General features: G+C 49.7%; 2 protein-coding genes across 2 annotated transcripts in view; one reads left to right on the top strand and one right to left on the bottom strand.

The window, feature by feature from the left end:
* Positions 1-20,778, top strand: part of LOC148217360 (olfactory receptor 14A16-like) — a 470,135-nt gene that overhangs the window by 344,529 nt on the left and 104,828 nt on the right. The gene's annotated exons all lie outside the window — the stretch shown is intronic.
* On the bottom strand, positions 19,290-20,222 carry LOC148217362 (olfactory receptor 14J1-like). The gene has a single exon (XM_088158700.1). It carries the CDS (start codon positions 20,220-20,222, stop codon positions 19,290-19,292), a length of 933 nt encoding a protein of 310 aa, XP_088014826.1.

The raw sequence follows: 20,778 nt of genomic DNA, 5'->3' as shown, positions 1-20,778 counted from the left end.
AAAGTACTCACTGTCCAGTTTCATGTGGTTTAACGTCACGTCCTGTGTACTGTTAGGTAAGTCCACTGTTATGACTGTCCAATCAGGTGACCTGAAATGAAAACCTCTGGTAGTCACAAGCCTAAAACGGCCTAGTGGCTTCCAAACCTTGTTAACTGAACATTTGATATTTTCATTGACATACATCCCCACACCCTCTATCCCATCCTCCCCCTTTTTGTTTATGAAGAGAGAGTCTTTTGCCAGTGTGGAGCCCGCAGTATTTATAGCCGAGCGCGCTATGGTGTTAATGGCGGGTACGCGCTGTACAGTTAGTTTTTTTGTTTGTTGGTTTTCTTCTGTTTCTGGTTGTGTGGACAGTCCCTGGCGAAGTGTCCTGGCTGCTTGCACTGGAAGCAGATGATGTGCTGCAGTTGCTCTGGTGACACTGGTTGCTTCTTGGCTTCCGGTGTTACAGCTGCCACGGTTCTTGGGTGTGCCAGTCCTGGATTTCTTTCGTGTCCACTGAACAGTTCTGCTTTTCTGGCGCAGGCTTCTATCATCTGTGCTAAGCTAGGTGCTGGCTCCAGGGGAAGGCCAAGGATAACCCTACGGCAGGTTTCATTAGCATTCCTCTGAGCCATTTCTTTAATTAATTCAGCTTGTAATACTGGATCAGACACTTGTCTTTCTACTTGCATACGAAGGCGGTCCACAAACTGTAAGAAACTCTCAGAGGTAAACTGTTTAATGTTAATATAACTGCCTTTAGTATCTACTGTTGGTAATTGATTAAAGGCTTTTTCTGCAACATTGCATATCTTATCTAAGACAGACTTAGATAGTACTCTAGTTTGGTTTTCAGGGCAATGCCAATCTTTCTCCCCACATAGGTGTTCATATGTGATATCATTATTATCAGCATCCTTTGCATTATCTGAGCTTTTTAAAAGCTCTTGTAAAAGCACTTTTAAAGATCTTTTCCATAGGCTTTCCCATAGATCATATTCGGAAGGAGTTAACAGACACCGGAAAAGCTCTTTGATATCATGTGGAACCAGTTCGTTTGAATTAAAAGTGGCTCTCATTATGCCTTTAAAGATTTCACTATTCCTACCAAATTCTCTTTGCACTTTACAAATTTCTTTTTTATCTTGGTAGGACAAAGGCTGATAACTTCTTTTTCCGTTTCTCTTACCAAGATAAACTACAGGAGCAACTGATGGTACATACTCTTTCTCCTGGTGCTGACTTTCAGGTTTGGGCATCCCCCCCCCACCGGGCCCGGGAGGCCCCCCACCCCCCCCCACCACGGGAGCACCATCCATCCCCCAGGGGCTGTGGGCTGATCCCTCCCCACCCCCACCCCCTCCGGCACTGAACCCAGCAGGGGCTACATTGACCTCCCCCACCCTGCAGCAGCTTGGAGGGAAGGAATGTGAAACCGGAGAGGGGGAGGGGTGGTGGAATTCAGGATTGCAACACCTGTGGGCGGGGTCACCAGGTACCAGGCAGGACAGGGTCTTGGAGGGGGGAGGGGGCGGTGGAGCCGAGGGCAGGGAGGAGTTATGGGAGGGGACAGGCTTAGGGGCAGGGACCGGAGGGGGAAGGGGGTTGCGGGATGAAGGAGGAGACACGTGGCTGTCACCATATCGGCCCTCCCCCACTCCCTGAACCGCATGTCCAATGTTATCTGGGACCCCAACCTGTCCAGATACGGCCACGTGTTCGTGGCCTGGGGGGGAAGGGAACAAGGAAGGAGAACAGTTACAGCCGTGCTGAGCATGCTGTATTTCCAAGGGAGACCCTAGGGTGCTTTCCAGGTTATGGTTATAGGGATTTTTGGAACGGGAAGGTGAGCTTGAATCATTTTGCTGCTGCTGTCTGTTGTTTTCTGTCTGAATTAAAACTTTCCGAATTTGTAAGAATATCGGAAGGAATACAGAGGCAGTTTTATCTCCATTTTCTACTTTTAAAGTCAATAAATTCCCTATTTCATCCCAAAATGAAATCGAATTTACATTTTGCAATTCAAGGTCCGATATTTCAACAGACAGCCAGCTGGCAAAACGGGCTAGTTTTTTATTAGATATTAAAACATTTCCTGAACTTAGTATTTCTTTGAGTTGTTTTGTTATACTCTTTTGTAAAGCAGATTGCTGTATCCCCATAGTGTTAGCAATTTGCACTATATCTAGCCCACTACCGTTAAAACACAGGAAAGGAGTTAGTTGTTAAGACGTACACCACGGTTTTCAGGCTTTACTAGATGCGGAACCGATGTTAATTTCGCTGTTTTTTGTCAGCAAAACCTACGTGTGGCGCCCGCGCCGCTGTAGGGACCGCCCCCGCGCCGCAACAACCCGTAAAAACCGCAAAAACGGAAAAAACCCCCCCTGTGTCGCAGCTTTGAAACCGATCAAAGCTGCCTGCCTGCTGTGCCACGCCTGGGGTGGCCGCGTCCAGCCCCCCCCAGCCCCCGCGCCGCACCACGTGGCCGAGGGCTTCCAAGCCGCGCGCACTGCAAACACACCCGCGCCTTCTGTCCTTCCGAGGACGGCTCTGGGCCGGCAAAATGCCACCGGTGAGACCCCCCCGCGGAGCTCCGGGAACCACCCGCCGGAAAGGGACGCTTAACTCACCTTTTCTCTTGCAGGCAGACACGTCTGTGTACACGGTAGTGGATCTACGTCGTGAACCGACCTGTCTGGGACAGACAGGCTGCCGGTTCGTGCTGAAAAGTCTTCGAACTGCACAAAATGCAGCTTAAAGAAATTTTAGCTAGTTGATCAGCTCCTATGCTGGTCGAATTCCGAAATTAGGGATCACAGCGAAACGTGGGTGCTTTAAAGAAACACGCACGTGGGGCGCCAACTGTTACGGCTTTTTCCCGGCCGATACAGAGTCTCTCACCTTCCACCGGTCTAGCTCAGGTGTTGGGATGATATTCCTCTGGGCCTTAGCCACAAAGACGTAGATAAGATATCAAAAGAGGCTCTTTCCCCTGATAAAGTTACAGGTTTATTTCTCGTGGGTAGTGAGTGAAAAGAGGAGGGAAAAGAGAACGGGGGAAGAGAAAAAGGGGGAAAAAGGGAGAGCGGGATAAGAGATCTGGGGGAAAAAGAGATGCGGGAAAAGAGAGGGGGGAAAAAAGAGAACGGGGCAAGAGAGGGGAAAAAATGCGGGAAAGAGTGCGGGAAAGAGAGCGAGGTCAGCGGGTCCTGACCTTTTCTAGGGTCTGGAAAGGGGGGGCGGGGAGAAATTGGATCCCAGCCAGCTCTGTGTGGCCAGGAGGGGAGAGGGACCAAGATGCAGGGCACAGTAGGGGTCACGGGATGTACCATTTACAATGTATCTAGGGAACGCAACAGCCCTGGCCCCAATCCTGAGCCCTGGGGACACCCCTGGATGTGACTCCAATGCCCAGCACTCCTTGGCCTGGATTTCTGTTTTTTATGGAGCTGTGCCTGGCTTTATTTTATTTGCTGACAAGAAATGAACATCCCTCTGTGTCTCAGGCAGCTCATTCTCCAAGGAAAGCAGGTGGGAGTTGGTGCCAAGGAGCTGAAAGCTGCAGGCACAGCCTGGAGGGGAGGGAGCTCAGATTTGCACAAGGCTGCTCTGAGTGCCAGGGCTTGGATGGGGGACATGGTGGGGTGGGGACAGAGTGTGATTGATTGTTAGCCATAAAGGGTCTTGATTTTCATCTCTGTTCAGACTGCATTATAAGGTTTCAGGAATTAATATCAACTGGAGATTGCTGATATCAGTGTATAAAAAAGAAAATAAAAATAAGAAAATAAGATATTCTCTCTTTTTATCTTTAATTGAAATATATTTAGAATGGAGTGAAAGCTTAGACAAGTCTTGTCTTATGCTCAGGTTTCTGGCAGTAATTCTGTTTCAGGCGACCTGCACACCAAATTGCTCTTACTGACAAGTTCAATAGAATGGCTGATGAGGTCTATTATAAAATGAATTATTCACTGAATGGACTCAAGATTAACAGACAAGACACTTTAACTGGAATACTTACTGCACAGGATAAACAAAAGAAGCCCAGGTAGATACAAACACCGAGCACAATAAAGTTTCCTATATTACAGCTAGTGAAGGAATAGCAGAGATCAGGAGTCAATGTAACTTAGCACCAAACTGATGAGGGAGTACACATGGAGCCCTTTCACTCAGCTCCCAGAAAAGGAACCACAAAGATGAATCCAGACTTGGGAGAGAAGCCCTACCTGTTTGCAGGGACTATGCAGAAGATTTCTGCTTGGTGAAAGTTCTGTGTAGCTTTTCTAGTTTGTAAAGTGAAGTGTGTGTCACTCAGAAATTCAAGGCTCATCTCCCTTCAGGCTGCTCTCAAGGCCAGATGTTCATGGTCAGCTGGGAATTCCACCTTCCTGTCACCAGGGAGAACTCAGGACAGGACACATGTCTGGCCTGGGTTATCTCAGGAATTCCTGAGAGGGGGAAGATGCCCTGAGTGATGGCCCCAGCTGATGGACAGAAGAGATGAGCTCTGCTGGGCCATAGGGGAAGTCCTGCTGCAGGAACCTCATGGAACCAAGGCTCTGTTGTGACATTGTGATGGCTCCTGGAACCAAGGAGACCATGGTGACACCAATGAACCTCATGGAACCAAGGGTCTGTTGTGACATTGTGATGGCTCCTGGAACCAAGGAGACCATGGTGACACCAATGAACCTCATGGAACCAAGGCTCTGTTGTGACATTGTGATGGCTCCTGGAACCAAGGAGACCATGGTGACACCAATGAACCTCATGGAACCAAGGCTCTGTTGTGACACTTTGGAACTACAGAGACCATTGTTGAGTACAGAACCTCAGGGAACCAAAAGTCCATTGTGACTGATCAAGGCCTCATGGAACCAAAAAGAGCATTGTGAGACCGTGGGACCCCATGGACCCAAATCTCCATTGTGACAGTGCAGAACCTCATGGAACCAAGGGGCCTTTGTGACACTGCAAGGCCTCAGGGAACCAAGGGGCCTTTGTGACACTGCAAGGCCTCAGGGAACCAAGGAGTGCAAAGCTCTCAAACCTTCCTTGCAGGTTTCCGCCTTGGGGAAGGGGAAACTCCTTGGTGGTACCTTGGCCTGGCACACACCTGAGGAGTGTGTCTGTTTTCAATATAGAAAATAAGGAGTTCTTGATTGCTTAAAAAAAACCCCAAACCAAACAATTTCCTGAGTGCAAGCAGTTCTCCAAGCAAAGCAGGTCCCAGGTGAGTGAGGAAAGACAGGATGGGTTGGGGAATGTGGAGCAAGGTTGCCCACACTGGGTCAGACCTCAAGGCACAGCTTCTGTGAGCAGGCCAGACCTGCTGAGGAGAGATCTTCGATCAATATCAATCACAGAATGCTGGAATCACCTCTGCTCTAAAGAAAAACAATAATAAAATAAACCCTTTAAAATAGGAATGTTGGTGCCAGAGGTGTCCCAGCGTGAGGCTGGGCCAGGCCATGGCTCTGTGTGCCAGGAGCCGGCAGCGCTGGGTGCAGGGAGCCCAGGGAGGGCACAGCAATGCTGGGCTGAGAAATGCTGGGGGGGACAGCGAGATGGGCGTGTGCAGCCGGCCAGGGCACAGGAGCAGCACGCACAGGGGGCACAGCCTGCAGGAGAGATGGCCAAGGGCTGGGCAGGGCTGGCAGGGCCAGAGGCACCCAGGCCTTTGTGCCCTGGGCTCGGGCAGGGCCTCTGCAGCCCCACAGAAGGAACTTTCCTGGCAGGGGCTGCACTTTGCTTCTGCCTCGGCCCTCCCTCAGGAGGCTGCCAGGGCTGGCAGCTTGATGACATTTGTCCTTGCTGCCCCTGCCATCCCACTGCCCCAGCAACAGCCCCGAGCCACCCGTGAGGGACAGGCCCTGCTGGGCCAGGCCTGGGCTCAGGCCTTGGCCTTTCTGCTTCCTCCACCCAGCCCAGGCCTTGCTCAGCATTGCAGTTCCCTGCTCACAGCCTCGGGCTCCTGCAATCCTGCCCTCAAGGATCTGCTCTCACCAGTCCCTGGGGAGCCTTTGGCACTCCCTGCCCTCAGTGGGGCCACTGATGCTCCAAGGGACTTGGAGTTTTGCTTCTGACTCCTGGAACAGCTTCTTCAACCTTCTCTCAGTGCCTGAGGGTCCTGGACTCAGCCTAAAATCCACCCTGGGAATCATTGAAATACAGAAAGTCCTCAGGAGCACCTTGTCTTCCTCCAGCTGTCTTCAAGTTATGAGGGATTGTGCAGCTGCTTGGAGTCAATTTGGAGTTTTGTTAATGAGGAAGGATTTCAATGTGCACCTCATGACTTTTGTGTTTTTAATCACATGAGGTTTTTTTTATTTTTCATTTTAGAGGAGAGCTGACTGAAGCATTTCCCACGTGATCTTGATGCTGAATGTCTCCTTAGGAGGTCTGGGCACACAGATGAATGAGCCCCTTGAGGGCTGACCCTGTTTGGAGAACCTGCTCCTCACCCCCAACCTCAGTGTGTCTCACATCACCCACCTGGGACTGACATGCCAAAAAAAAGATTATTAATTTATAAAATGAAAATAATATCTTTTTCATAATAATTCTATTCTATATTTTTCTTATCTTAATTTTCTATTTATGTAAAAAAATCCATATATTTTTGGCAACCACAAATTTTTTTGGTCATTGACTTTGGTCATAAGTAACACAATTCCCTTCATTAATAAGTGACCACTATTGGCTATGGATTTCTCCAGCTTTATGATTATTAGTCCTATTTTTAGTAACATTGCCATATTTTTAATAATTTTCTTAGTTTGTATAAAAGGGACCCATTTGGGATTCACTGAGACATTTCTGGGGTACATTTGAGACAGTTTTGGGTCTGGAGAGGGAATTTAGACAGAACTTTAGTCTGGAGGAAACTTGGGGCACCTGAGTGTGCACTAGGAGGGGCACTGAGGGATTGTGATGGACACTTTGGAGCCCTGGGAAGCTCTTGGGGGTCCAGGAGAGCACTTGGGAGGTCAGGGAGGGGAATCTGGGGCCATTCTGGCTCCAAGCGGGCACTTGGGGGGCTCTAACGGGGCCCTCTGGGGCGCGGGGGATGATGGGAGTTGTAGGCACAGGTATAATACGGTTTGATAGAGCAGTGGAGCTTCATGGGAGTTCTGGGCACAGCTTCAATGTCTCTCAGTGGGGTGCGGTGCATGATGGGAGATGAAGTCACTGCTGCAATAGCACTCTATGGGAACTGCGAAGCATCATGGGAGCTGTAGTCCCGGAAGTGCCTCGGACAAAATAAGAAAACTCCTCTTTGCCAGACCTCCTGAGGAGAGACCCTGGATCAACATCAATCACAGAATGCTGCAATCACCTCTGCTCTAAAGACAACAGTAATAAAATACACCCTTGAAAATAGGAATGGATATTTCTAAGAAGCTCTTTGAAATATTTCTCCATATCTGGAGTTGAAAACCTTCCTAATGAACTGCACCAGACCAGAGGGAAATCAAGGCAGAGCCATGGTTTCTCAGGACTTGCTTCATCCCAGGAAGCCCGTGTGCATTTGGTGCTGCCAAGGTGCTCCAAATAATATTTTGGAAATACTGGCTCTCTCTCTGCAGTGCTGCCTTTGCCAGGAGCCCGGCCCAGACACAGCACAAGGACTTTAATGACCCTCTCGGGGTTGGGGCTGAGTCCCTGAACATCAGTCCCTGAGAGGGAGTTGAAGAAACCTCTCAAGAATTCCAAGTCAGATTCAAACTCCAAAGTTTCTCTTAATTTTAGTGAGTCCCACTGATAAACATGGAGGAGAAAGTTTCCCAAGGGTTGAATTAGAGCAGAAATTTGATGACAATGATGTCAGGTTGGAAAAAATACGGTAAAAGAGGAAAAGAAACATCTGAAGAATTCAAAGTCAGATTCGAAATCCAAAGTTCCCTGACGTTCTAATGGGTCCCACTGAGGGACATGACAAATAAAGTGTCCCCAGGTGCAGGTTTATTGCTTTTATGTTACATTTTTAAAGTATCAGTTTTTTCTTTTTATGATATAATATTTAAGTGGGCTTATTGTTTTCATATTACCTTTTTTTGTCTGGATTTTTCCTTTTTCTGAATGACACAGAGAGACAGGACTTCTGAGTTGCTTTAGAAAGTTTGTTTTAATTTTTTCATTTTCTATCTAGTCACAAAGGGTAAATTTGTCTTACAGATGTTCACAGCATGCCTTAGAAGTCACAGGACTTATGGTTACAAGGCCTTTAAAGTATTTATTAAGCAATAAAACCCTGTCTATAGAGATATTTAAATTTCTAGTTCAATACTAAGATATTTCATCCTATTGACTGATGATACAGAGTGGAATTTCTCTAGTCAATTATATCCCGACACACAAACTTAACATTGCTGCACTCCACAACTTCTTGTTCCCTTTCTAAGTACCTTTATTTCTTCTGTATCTTAAATTCTAAAGCTAAACCGATCACAACTGTGTTTAATTCTAAGCTTTGGCTTACAGACCCAATGTTCTGAAAATTCCTTGTATTTTGAATTCCAACACAGCAGTGAATTGACTTTGCTCTGGATGTTGCCTGCAGCCTCCATCAGCTCCAGCTGAGCTTTGCCTTTCCTAAACATATGAACATATGCTCAGGGCAGATTTCTGAATTCCTCCTCTGGACTTTGTCCTCACTTCCACCTCCTGGTCGTTGTGCTGTGGCTCATGCCTGTCATTTGTCCCTGAGGCAGCACAGCCCCCCTGGCCAGCACAGGCCCCACATCCCCTCATCAGACACAGCACAGCACAGGGAGTGTTTTGGGTGGGCAAATGTTCCCCACCAGAGTGTCCACTCCACACCTCAGTGTCCAGTCCCAGCACCCACATCCCGTGCCAGGGTTCACAGAGAACCCTGCTCTGGGCTCTGCCAAGGGCTGGGTGAGGAGGGAGCCCGGGCAGGGCTGATGCTGCCCCTAGAGCAGTGCTGAAATCGGCAGGAGGAAGTAGATAAGCACAGAACAAATAGACCAAGAAAATGGGGAGAGTGCCCAGGTCTGGAAGTGGCTGATGGAAGAGGCTGGAGGGATGCTCAAAGCCCTGGGGCACCTTGTCACACTGGCCATGCCACCAAGGCCACAGACCAAGCTCCTCAGTGCTGCACCTGCCTGTCTGAGATCGCTGCCAGGGAACTTGCACAGCAGCACACACCTGCTGGAACGTGTCCTGGCCCTGCAGAGTCACACAGCTCAGCTGACAGCAGTGGGTTTTATCTCCTGGGATCTCTCCTTGTTTCCATGGGGCTTCAGTGTGTCACAATGTTCTCCTTGTTTCTGCAGTGTCACAATGGCCCCTTGCTGCCATGAGGCCCTGCAGGGTCACAATGGCCCTTTGGTTCCCCACAGTGTCACAATGATTCCATGGGGTCTTGCAATGCCACAATGGTCTCCATGGATCCACGGTGCCCTGCAGGATCCCAACGGCCCTTTGGCTGCACCAGGCCCTGTAATGCAACAATGGCCTCTTGGTTCCACAAAGCCCTGCTGCTTCACACCGGCCCCTTGGCACCATGCGGCCCAGCAGAGCCACAGTGATGTCCTTGGTTCCCTGGGGTCCCCACAGTGTCACAATGGCTCCTGGGATCTGTGGTGCCCTGCAGTGTCACAGTGGTCTCCATGGTTCCACAAAGCCCCACAGTGTCACCATGGTCTCCAGAGGAAGGAAACCACAGAGCCCCAGTGTTTCAGGGGCTGATGGGCTGTAGTCACCAGAGGCCAAAGCCAGATAGACCTGTCTGTCCTGCCAGGTTTGTCTGAGAGGAACCTTTGGATATTCAAAATTTTGAATGTTTAATCCCAATTTCAGCCCTTCCAGCCTGGAGGAGAAGGCCAGTTCTTTTTCATAGTTAGGAAAGCATGCAGTCCAAGTGTTTGGAAGGCAGGTGAGAGCCAGCCCTCAGGAGGCCAAGGTCGACCAGACCTGTCTGTAATTTCAGCTTTTGTGTAGGAACAATCTTTGGATCTAGGGCTTTTGGAGGTGAAATCCTGTTTTTGGCCATGGGTGCCAGGAGAAAAGGATGGCTCTTTTCCACAGGAAGGAAAGCACAGAGCCCAGTGCTTGAAGGCAGGTGAGAGCTGGCCCTTGGGAACAGAAGGTCAGCCAGGCTTGTTGGTAATGGCAGGTTTTGTCTGGGAGAAATCCCTGGATATTGGGAATTTTGTAGGCAGAATCCTGTTTTGGCCATGGATGCCTGGATGAGAAGGACAGTTATTTTCCATTTGAAGGAAAGCCCAGAGCCCCAGTATTTCAGGGGCACAGGAGAAGAGAATTTCAACATGCCAAGGGCAGTTGGACCATCAGGCCAAGCCAACATGTAGGAGTGTGTGCTGGGCTTTGTACCACTGATTAGTGGTTTGTCATCAGTCTTCTCTCTTTCTGTTCAGAGTCAAAATTATTAGAAAGGCAATTGAGATGGTTCCTTGTGTTCGGACTTGGATGTTTATTATATCTTATCAGAGAATTACACAAAGCACCTCTAGCTCCTTGCTAGAAGTAGGAAAAATGGCTCTCTGCTGAGCCTGTTTCAAGGCCTTTTAAAGTTAAACAAACCAATACAAGTTTAACACCTATAGTATTTATACTTTTGACCCAATAATAGATTCCCATGACCCTTAGAGTGATTTTTGACTGACTAATCCAAATATTACTACCTAAGTTCCATGAAGAAGAAGGAAGAAGAAGAAAATGAACAAGAGAAAGACACCACCCAAAATTCTCCATCTTTTCCCATAACTACCACTGTACTATAAAAATCTCAAATTTAAAACCCATCAGCCAGTGAAAATACACACATCTAATCCACTTATACATTTGTGATTTCTAACTCATTATTTATATTTACAAGTCTTCTCCAAGGTTTCAGGTCCAATGCAGTGTTTTTCAGGGTGTCTGTGCCTGGAAGCACAGAAAGCTCAAAAACTCCAGATTTCTGGGATCCAACACCAACAGACCTGTTACCTGTTCCCTTGAATCCATGGGGCCCTGCAGTGTCACAATGCTTCTGTTATATTGGATCCTTGGTTCCATGAGGCCCAGCTGTGTCACACTGACCTCTTGTTTCCATGGGGTTCCACAGTGTCACAATGGTCCCTTGTTTCCATGAGGCCTTGCAGTGTCACAGGGGTCTCCTTGGTGCCACAGTATCCCAATGGACCCTTGGTTCCATGGGGACTCACAATGGCAGAAGGGTCTCCTTGGTTCCATGAGGTCCTGCAGAGCCCCTTGATTCAACAAGGCCTCAAAGTGTCACCATGGCCTCCAGGATTCCATGAGGCCCCACAGTGTCACAATGGACCTTTGGTTCCATGATACCCCATAGTGTCACAATGGTATTCTTGGTTCCACAATGTCACCCCTTCATCCCATGGAGACCCACACTGTTCACTGTAGTGCCCTTGATTCCATGAGGCCCTGCCATGCTGTAATGGCCCCTTGGTTCCAGTGGGTCCCACAGTGTCAGAATGGTCTCATCTGTTCCATGACGCACCACAATGTCACTGTGGTCCCCTTGGTTCTATGCAGCCCCACAGTGTCACCATGGACCCTTAGTTCCATGAGATTCCATAATATAACACGGTCACCTTGGTTCCGTGAGGTTCTGCAGTGTCACAATGGGCCCATGGCTCCACGAGGCCAGGCTGTGTCAGAATGACCCCTTGGTTCCACAAGCTTTCTTAGTTTCACAATGGTCTCCTTGGATCTGCAGTGTCACAATGGCCCCTTTGTTCCATCAGTTTGCACAGTGTCACACCAGACTCCTTGGTTCAGTTAGGCCCTGCCATGACTTAATCTACAGAATATCAGAATAAGACTCCTGAACAGTAATTTGCTATTTAAGAGAGCATCATTTTTTCAGCCCTGAGGTCTAGTGAAGGATAACTCCTAATCATACATGGGCATGCAATTCCACCAGTGTGTTGCTTATGAACAGTCAATAAATGTGTACTACAATTTACCCATTTCCATAAAACCCACCCCATGTTCCCAGGTTCAGTCATTGTTTTCTCTGTCACTGCACTTTTGAGCCAGATTTCTTCTCTTCCAGCAATCCTTACTGGCAAAGCAGCACCTGCGAGGCTACTTTTTGTGCTAAAAGTTCACTAGCACAGTAAAAATTGAATTAAACCTATAGATGTCAAGGCCAAGGCTTTGTGTGTGCAGGCAGAGGCAGGCAGGAGGCAGAGCTGTCAGCAAAGGAAGGGGCCAGCGAGGTGGGGCAGCCGGGGGATGACGACAGCCTGCAGGGACAGAGGCGCAGGGCATGGACACCGTAGGACAGCCTGGGCTGCAGAGGGCACAGGGATGGGCAGCAGCTGAAAGGCCCTGACACAGCCAACTCCTGCAGCACTTGGGCCATGCAGGCTGGCCCTGGGCCTGAGGCCAGCAGGGGACAAGTGAGCCTTGCTGTGCTGGGGCCTCATTGCCTCCTTGTCCCTGCTCAGCAGCCTGGCAGGGGCCGCCCCATGGTGCTGCCCTTGGCATTGCACATGCCCAGAGCCCAGTGGCCCGGGAAGAGCCCTGAGCAATGAGGGAGGGACAGGATGTGCCTTGCCAGGGGCTGGGGCTCAGCCCTTGGCCCTTTGCATTCCTGAAACACATCCAGGTTTGTTCAGCATCAGAGACACCTTTCCCTTGTTTGTCCCCACCTGTCATCAGTGCCCCCAGTGTTCTGCTCTAAATGGAACCTGGGTGTTGAAATTCAAAATGCAAGGAATTCTCAGAACATTGGCCCTGTAAGCCAAAGCTTAGAACTATGCATAGCTAAGTAGAGATAGGTTTAGCTTTAGAATTTAAGATATAGAAAAAAGAAAGGTAGTTACAAAGGGAACAAGAAGTTGTAGAGTGCAGCAATGTTAAGTTTGTGTGTCGGGATATAATTGGCTAAGAAATTCCGCTCTGTATCATCAGTCAATAGGATGAAATATCTTAGTATTGAACTAGAAATTTAAATATCTCTATTGACAGGGTTTTATTGCTTAATAAATACTTTAAAGACCTTGTAACCATAAGTCCTGCGACTTCTAAGCCACGCTGTGACCATCTGTAAGACAAATTTACCCTTTCTGACTGGATAGAAAATAAAAAAATTAAACCAAACTTTCTAAAGCAACTCAGAAGTCCTGTCTCTCTGCGTCTTTCAGAAAAAGAAAAAATCCAGACAAAAAAAAGGCAATATAAAAACAATAAGCCCACTTAAAAATTACATCATAAGAAGAAAAAACTGAGAGTTTAGAAATGTAACATAAAAACAATAAATCTGTACCTGGGGACACTTTCTTTGTCGTGTCCCTCAGTGGGACCCATTAAAACTTCAAGAAACTTTGGACTTTGAATCTGACTTTGAATTCTTCAGAGGTTTCTTTTCCTCCTTTACCCTATTTTTTCCTATCTGACATCATTGTCATCAATTTTCTGCTCGAATTCAGCCCTTGGGAAAGTTTATCTTTCATGATTATCAGTGAGAGTCACTAAAAGTAAGAGAAACTTTGGAGTTTGAATCTGACTTGGAATTCTTGAGAGGTTTCTTCAACTCCCTCTCAGGCACTGATGTTCAGGGACTCAGCCCCAACCCCGAGAGGGTCATTAAAGTCCTTGTGCTGTGTCTGTGCTGCTGAGCTGGGCTGGGTTACTGGCAAGGACAGAGCTGAAGAGAATGAGCCAATATTTCCAAAATATTATTTGGAGCACCTTGGCAGCACCAAATGCACCACGGGGCTCATTTGGATCAAGCAAGTCCTGACAAACCGTGGCTCTGCCTTGATTTCCCTCTGGTCTAGTGCAGTTCATTAGGACGGTTTTCAACTCCAGATATGGAGAAATATTTCAAAGAGCTTCTTAGAAATATCCATTCTTATTTTCAAGGGTGTATTTTATTACTGTTCTCTTCAGAGCAGAGGTGATTGCAGCACTCTGTGATTGATGTTGATCCAGGGTCTCTCCTCAGGAGGTCTGGCAAAGAGGAGTTTCCTTTCTTTGTCAGAGCCACTTCCGGGACTACAGCTCCCATGATGCTTCGCAGTTCCCATAGAGTGCTATTCGAGCCGTGCCTTCATCTCCCATCATGCACCGCGCCCCACCGAGAGACATTGTAGCTGCGCCTACAACTCCGATGATGCTCCACGGCTCTATCAAACCATATTATACCTGTGCCTACAACTCCCATCATCCCCTGCGCCCCCGAGAGCCCCGTTAGAGAACCCCAAGTGCCCGCTTGGACCCTGAATGGCCCCAGATTCCCCTCCCTGAGCTCCCAAGTGCTCTCCTGGATCCCCAAGAGCTCTCCCAGGCCCTGAAGTGTCCATCACAATTCCTCAGTGCCCCTCCTAGTGCCCACTCAGGTCGCCAAAGTTTCCTCCAGACTCTAAAATTCTATCTAAATTACCTCTCCAGACACAAAACTGCCTCAAATGTACCCCAGACATATCTCCTTGAACCCTAAATGTGTCCTTTTTCATACGGTCTGAGAAAATTATTAAAAAGGTAACAATGGTACTAAAACTAGAACTAATAATCATAAAGCTGGAGAAATCCATAGCCAATAGTGGTCACTTATTAATGAATGGAATTGCGTTACTTAGAACCAATGACCAAAAAAATTTTTGTTTGCCAAAAATGTATGGATTTTTTTACATAAAGAGAAAATTAAGGTAATAAAAATATAGAATAGTATTATTATGAAAAAGATATTATTTTCATTTTATAAATTAATAATCTTTTTTTTGGCATGTCAGTCCCAGGTGGGTGATGTGAGACACACTGAGGTTGGGGGTGAGGAGCAGGTTCTCCAAACAGGGTCAGCCCTCAAGGATCTCGTAATTCTGGGTGCCCAGACCTCCTAAAGAGACATTCAGCATCAAGATCATCTGGGAAATAGTTCTATCAGCTCTCCTCTAAAATGAAAAATAAAAAATACTCATGTGATTAAAAACACAAAAATCATGAGGTGCACATTGAAATCCTTCCTCATTAACAAAACTCTAAACTGAGTCCAAGCAGCTGCACAATCCCTGATAACTTGAAGACAACTGGAAGAAGACAAGGTGCTCCTGAGGACTTTCTGTATTTCAATGATCCCCAGGGTGGATTTGGGCCTGAGTCCAGAACCCTCAGGCACTGAGAGAAGGTTGAAGAAGCTGCTCCAGGAGTCAGAAGCAAAACTCCAAGTCCCTTGGAGCATCAGTGGCCCCACTGAGGGCAGGGAGTGCCAAAGGCTCCCCAGGGACTGGTGAGAGCAGATCCTTGAGGGCAGGATTGCAGGAGCCCGAGGCTGTGAGCAGGGAACTGCAATGCTGAGCAAGGCCTGGGCTGGGTGGAGGAAGCAGAAAGGCCAAGGCCTGAGCCCAGGCCTGGCCCAGCAGGGCCTGTCCCTCACGGGGGGCTCGGGGCTGTTGCTGGGGCAGTGGGATGGCAGGGGCAGCAAGGACAAATGTCATCAAGCTGCCAGCCCTGCCAGCCTCCTGAGGGAGGGCCGAGGCAGAAGCAAAGTGCAGCCCCTGCCAGGAAAGTTCCTTCTGTGGGGCTGCAGAGGCCCTGCCCGAGCCCAGGGCACAAAGGCCTGGGTGCCTCTGGCCCTGCCAGCCCTGCCCAGCCCTTGGCCATCTCTCCTGCAGGCTGTGCCCCCTGTGCGTGCTGCTCCTGTGCCCTGGCCGGCTGCACACGCCCATCTCGCTGTCCCCCCCAGCATTTCTCAGCCCAGCATTGCTGTGCCCTCCCTGGGCTCCCTGCACCCAGCGCTGCCGGCTCCTGGCACACAGAGCCATGGCCTGGCCCAGCCTCACGCTGGGACACCTCGGGCACCAACATTCTGCCCTGGGAGGGACTTTTCTGTTTCCTCACCTCCAGGATGAACCTTCCAGGCTGCACTCTGGGGAGGTTTCCTTCTCTTCCCACTCCCAAGGAAAGCTCTGTCTCCTGCTGTTCACAAAGAGAGAAGGGCTGGTGGGAGATGTGGTGGTCAGAGGCTGTTTGGGCTACAGTGGCCATAAAATTATTGAGTTTTTAAATATTCTGTGAAAGGAGGAGGGGCCTCAACAAAACTTCTACACTTGAGTCACAGCAGATTTCAGTTTATTCAGGATGCAGATTTTGACAGTACTAAATCAGGTACTGATTTTCTTATGGCAAAGCACATTTTCAAACAAAGGATTCCAGAAAGAATGGACGCACTACAAGAAAGAAATCTTGAAGGCCCAGCCTGTCCATCTGTGCCAAAAAGTATCAGTGAGGTAGCAAGAAAACTGACTGGCTTGGCTGAGCATGGAGCTTTTTCCAAGCACTCAGGGAAAAAAGAGGCTTTGGACAGGGAGGTAGACAACGCAGGAAGGGTTTAAAGATGTTGTTAGATCATGCCAATGAGAGAATTAGAGAAGTGAAAAAAAATTAAGAGAAGTGAAAATTCAGTTAGGACATAACCTGGCCACTTCTGCAGAAGACATCAGAAATTATTTTATTAAAACATTACACGCAAAACGAGGGAAAGTAGAAAATCCATTCTTTTTTGATGGGATATTGTTGCCAAAGATTAGGAAAAGACTGGGATATTTAACCCTTTCTTTGCCTCAGTTTTCAATCAAAAGTTCAGGTTGTCCTCAGGACAAGTGTTCACCTGAGCTGGTAGATGGGGACAGGGAGGAGAACAGACCCCCTGTAATCCAGGAGGAAGCAGCTGGGGACCTGCTGAGCCACTCAGATGCTCACAGGTGTCTCTGGGAACAGATGGGATCCATCCTAGGGGGATGAGGGAGCTGCTGGATGAGCTCCCCAAGCTGCTCTCCATCATTTCTCATCAGTGCTGGCTCAGCAGGGAGGTGCCAGAGGACTGGAGGTGCCAATGTGAGCCCATGCCCAAGAAGGGCTGGAAGGAGGATGTGGGGAACTGCAGGCCTGTCAGCCTGACCTGGGTGCCTGGTGAGGTGATGGAACAGATCACCTTGAGTGCCATCACAGGGCACCTCCAGGATGGCTGAGGGATCAGAGGCAGCCAGCGTGGATTTCAATATCTGCATTGATGATCTGGATGAGGGCATGGAGTGCAGCATCAGCAAATGTGCAGATGGCACCAAGCTGGGTGTGAGTGTGGATGTGCTGGAGGGTAGGAGGGCTCTGTACACAGACTTAGAGAGGCTGGATCCAGGGCCCAAATCCAATAAGTTTGAGTATAACCAGTCCAAGTGCCGGGCCCTGAACTTTACCAACAACCATCCCTGCAGCGCTACAGGCTGGGGACAGAGTGGCTGGACAGTGGCCAGGCAGAAAGGGACCTGGGGGCACAGATGGACAGCAGGCTGGACATGAGCCAGCAGTGTGCCCAGGTGGCCAAGAAGGCCAATGGCTCCTGGCTTGGATCAGGAAAGGTGTGGCCAATAAGAGCAGGGCAGTGATTTTTCCCCTGTGCTCAGCACTGGTTGGGCAGCACCTCGAGTGCTGTGTCCAGTTCTGGGCCCCCAATTTAGGATGGACATGGAGGGGCTGGAGTGTGTCCAGAGAAGGGCAACAAGACTGGTGAGGGGTGTGGAACACAAGTCCTGTGAGGAGCAGCTGAGGGAGGTGGGGAGGTTTATCCTGGAGAAGGGGAGGCACAGAGGAGAGATGGTGGTGTCAGGGCACAGGTTGGACCTGATGATCTCCAAGTTCTTTTCCAGCCTGGCTGATTCTGTGATTCTCTGAAACCACCCTTGGAGCAGTTGCAGGATGAGCCCTGGGCCTCCTCTTCACAAGGTCCAGCAGCCCACGTCCCTCAGCTTCTCCACACAGCCCCAAAGCCCATCCTGTCAGTCCTGCAGAGCCTCTCCAGCCCCTCCTCATTGCCCACAACAGGGAGCCCCACACCCAGACACAGCAGCCCAGATGTGCCCCCCTGGCCTGTGGTACCTCTGGCAAGGGAACAGCACGAGGCACTGCAGGACCCTGCAGACAATTCCTGAAGCACTTGGAGGATGATCCTGCTCCCCAAGGGATGTTCCCATGGTGGCAATATGGGACCAGAAATAGGGAGTGAGGCCAGAGAGGAAAGGGCAAACAGGGATGGGCTGTTTGTAGGGGATGCGACCAGAAAGGGCAAAGGGAAGAAAGCTGGATCAGGAAGGAGTAAAGAAAGCAAAGGAGAAGCCAAGGAAATGCTCAGGGCAGTTTGGGGCACCTGACAGGCAGTCCTGGCTCTGAGCAGCAACATTTGCAGTGGGACAGGAAACTCACAGCTGATGGGAACAAACTTTCTGGCTGACTTCAGAGGCCACAACAAACCCAAGTGGTTTCCCTGCCGTCCCCCAGCCCTTGCTGGCCCCAGGGGCTGATGGCATTTGTGCTCACTCAGCTCCATGTCCCCACAGCAGCACCATGGGGGTGCTGAGCCTGCTGTGTGCAATGCAAACAGGGGCTCCTGAGCCAGTGCTGCCGTGTGTGTGCCTGCAAGGATGCGGCTCCTGTGTGAGCTGGGGGAGAGACCAGGGCTGCAGAGGGGGGATGTTGTTGGCAGGTGCATGAGGGCACTCTGGGACGCTGCCCTGGGGTGTCCAATGCAGTGGGGATGGATCAGCCCCTGCTCTGCTCTGCTGCTCCTTGCCAGGGTGTCCCCCTTGCAGGGACCTTGCAGAGCACTAGCCATGCTGTTTGCCCCCAGCTTGCCCACGGCCAGCCTGGGGCTGCTCCCGGGGCTTTTCTGTGCTCAGCATTGGGCTGGCCAAGTGTTGTGGACAGAGCCTGGCCAAGGAGCCTGGAGACCCCAGGCCCTGGCCTGAGGCGTCAGCACTGCCCCAGCAGTGCCCATGGCCTGTCCCTGCTGCAGCCCCAGCACTGCCACCCCCAGGGCTGTGCCTGGCCCCGAGAGCACTCAGGCCCTGCAGCAACACGAGGGCCAGGAGGGCAGCGGGGCAGTGGCACGGGAGCAGCACTGGCAACACCAAGTGCTGCTGCTGCTGCTGGGCACAGCTGCTGTGCCAGCACTGATCTGCCCCCAGATCTACGCACAGACATTGCTGCTGCAGCTCCAGAGAAGGAAACAGAAGGGGCATCTCTGGAGAAAATTTTGCTGGCAGAGAGATCCTTCAATTCATTTAAAGTCACTGAGATGGCAGCCCCTTAGTGACACTATGTGGGTCTGCAAAAAACATGGGAAGAAACAAGATGTAATAATGCACAAAAAAATGACATTTCTTTGTGGAATATAATAAAATACTAAGGCAAGTGACAGAAAAGAAAAATTAACCCACCAAACCAAACAAGATCTGTCGAAGATGACTTTTATTGCAAGTGATTTGTAGAAATTGGCAAGGAGTTTACTCTTTGTTAAACCATCCAGTCATCATTCTCCACACTGCAGCCTTGAGCTCCTGGTTCCTCAGGCTGTAGATGAGGGGATTCAGGGCTGGAGTCACCACTGAGTAGAGAACTGACACTGCCAGATCCAGGGATGGGGAGGAGATGGAGGGGGGCTTCAGGTAGGCAAACACTGCAGTGCTGACAAACAGGGAGACCACAGCCAGGTGAGGGAGGCAGGTGGAAAAGGCTTTGTGCCTTCCCTGCTCAGAGGGGATCCTCAGCACAGCCCTGAAGATCTGCACATAGGAGAAAACAATGAACACAAAACAGATGACTGCTAAGGAGCTAGTGAATGCAGAAACTGCAAATTTCCTGAGGTATGAATGTGAACAGGAGAGCTTGAGGATGTGTGGGATTTCACAGAAGAACTGGCCCAGGGCATTGCCATGGCACAGGGGCAGGGAAAATGTATTGGCTGTGTGAAGCAGAGCAGTGAGAAAGGCACTGGCCCAGGCAGCTGCTGCCATGTGGGCACAAGCTCTGCTGCCCAGGAGGGTCCCGTAGTGCAGGGGTTTGCAGATGGACACGTAGCGGTCGTAGCACATGATGGTCAGGAGATAAAACTCTGCTGAGATGAAGAACACAAAGAAAAAGACCTGAGCAGTGCATCCAGCACAGGAGATGTGTCTGGTGTCCCAGAGGGAATTGTGCATGGCTTTGGGGACAGTGGTGCAGATGGAGCCCAGGTCAGTGAGGGCCAGGTTGAGCAGGAAGAAGAACATGGGGGTGTGCAGGTGGTGGCCGCAGGCTACGGCGCTGATGATGAGGCCGTTGGCCAGGAGGGCAGCCAGGGAGATGGCCAGGAAGAGGCAGAAGTGCAGGAGCTGCAGCTGCCGCGTGTCTGCCAATGGCAGCAGGAGGAAGTGGCTGATGGAGCTGCTGTTGGACATTTCCTCACTCTGGGCATTGTGGACTGTAAAAAGAACACATTGATAAGCTGGGAGACATTTCCTTGCGACAAACCTGTACAATTCAGGTAGGAATCCTCTCAAAACTGCTTCTCTTCCTGTTGGGGAACTTTACTAAAAACTTTTATTTTTGAATTTGAGTTTCTGCTGCTGAGTTACTGCCTCATCATCAGCATTTTTCTCAGTATGAATGCTGAGGAGCCCAGAGGGAAAACAAGGCTACCTTTGACACAGTGCAGTCTGACCTGACCCCATACAGCTGCCCTTTGCTTATAATACCTCCCTCTAATTCAAGGTGATCGCACTTCAAATGTGCTGGAAAATTAAAATAGCCTTTTTGAAGGCTCCAATTTCAAAACACTTTTCCCTAAACTCTTTTTTGCCCTATTCTGATCAAGAGAGAGAGGCATACCAAATGTTGGTCTGGCTCTCTGCTGCCTGCAGTTCTGCCTACTGGGAGCTGTTTCTCTCTATCCAAGCCTTGTCCCTTCCAGTGCTGCCAGAGCCCAGCCCAGCCCGGGGGGCTCAGCTGTGCCCT

The sequence above is a fragment of the Sturnus vulgaris genome, unplaced genomic scaffold (genome assembly GCF_052056855.1).
Source record: "Sturnus vulgaris isolate bStuVul1 unplaced genomic scaffold, bStuVul1.hap1 Scaffold_85, whole genome shotgun sequence".
Classification (NCBI taxonomy): Eukaryota; Metazoa; Chordata; class Aves; order Passeriformes; family Sturnidae; genus Sturnus; species Sturnus vulgaris.
Note: the sequence above shows the minus strand (reverse complement) of the source record. Positions and strands in the feature narration are given on the sequence as shown.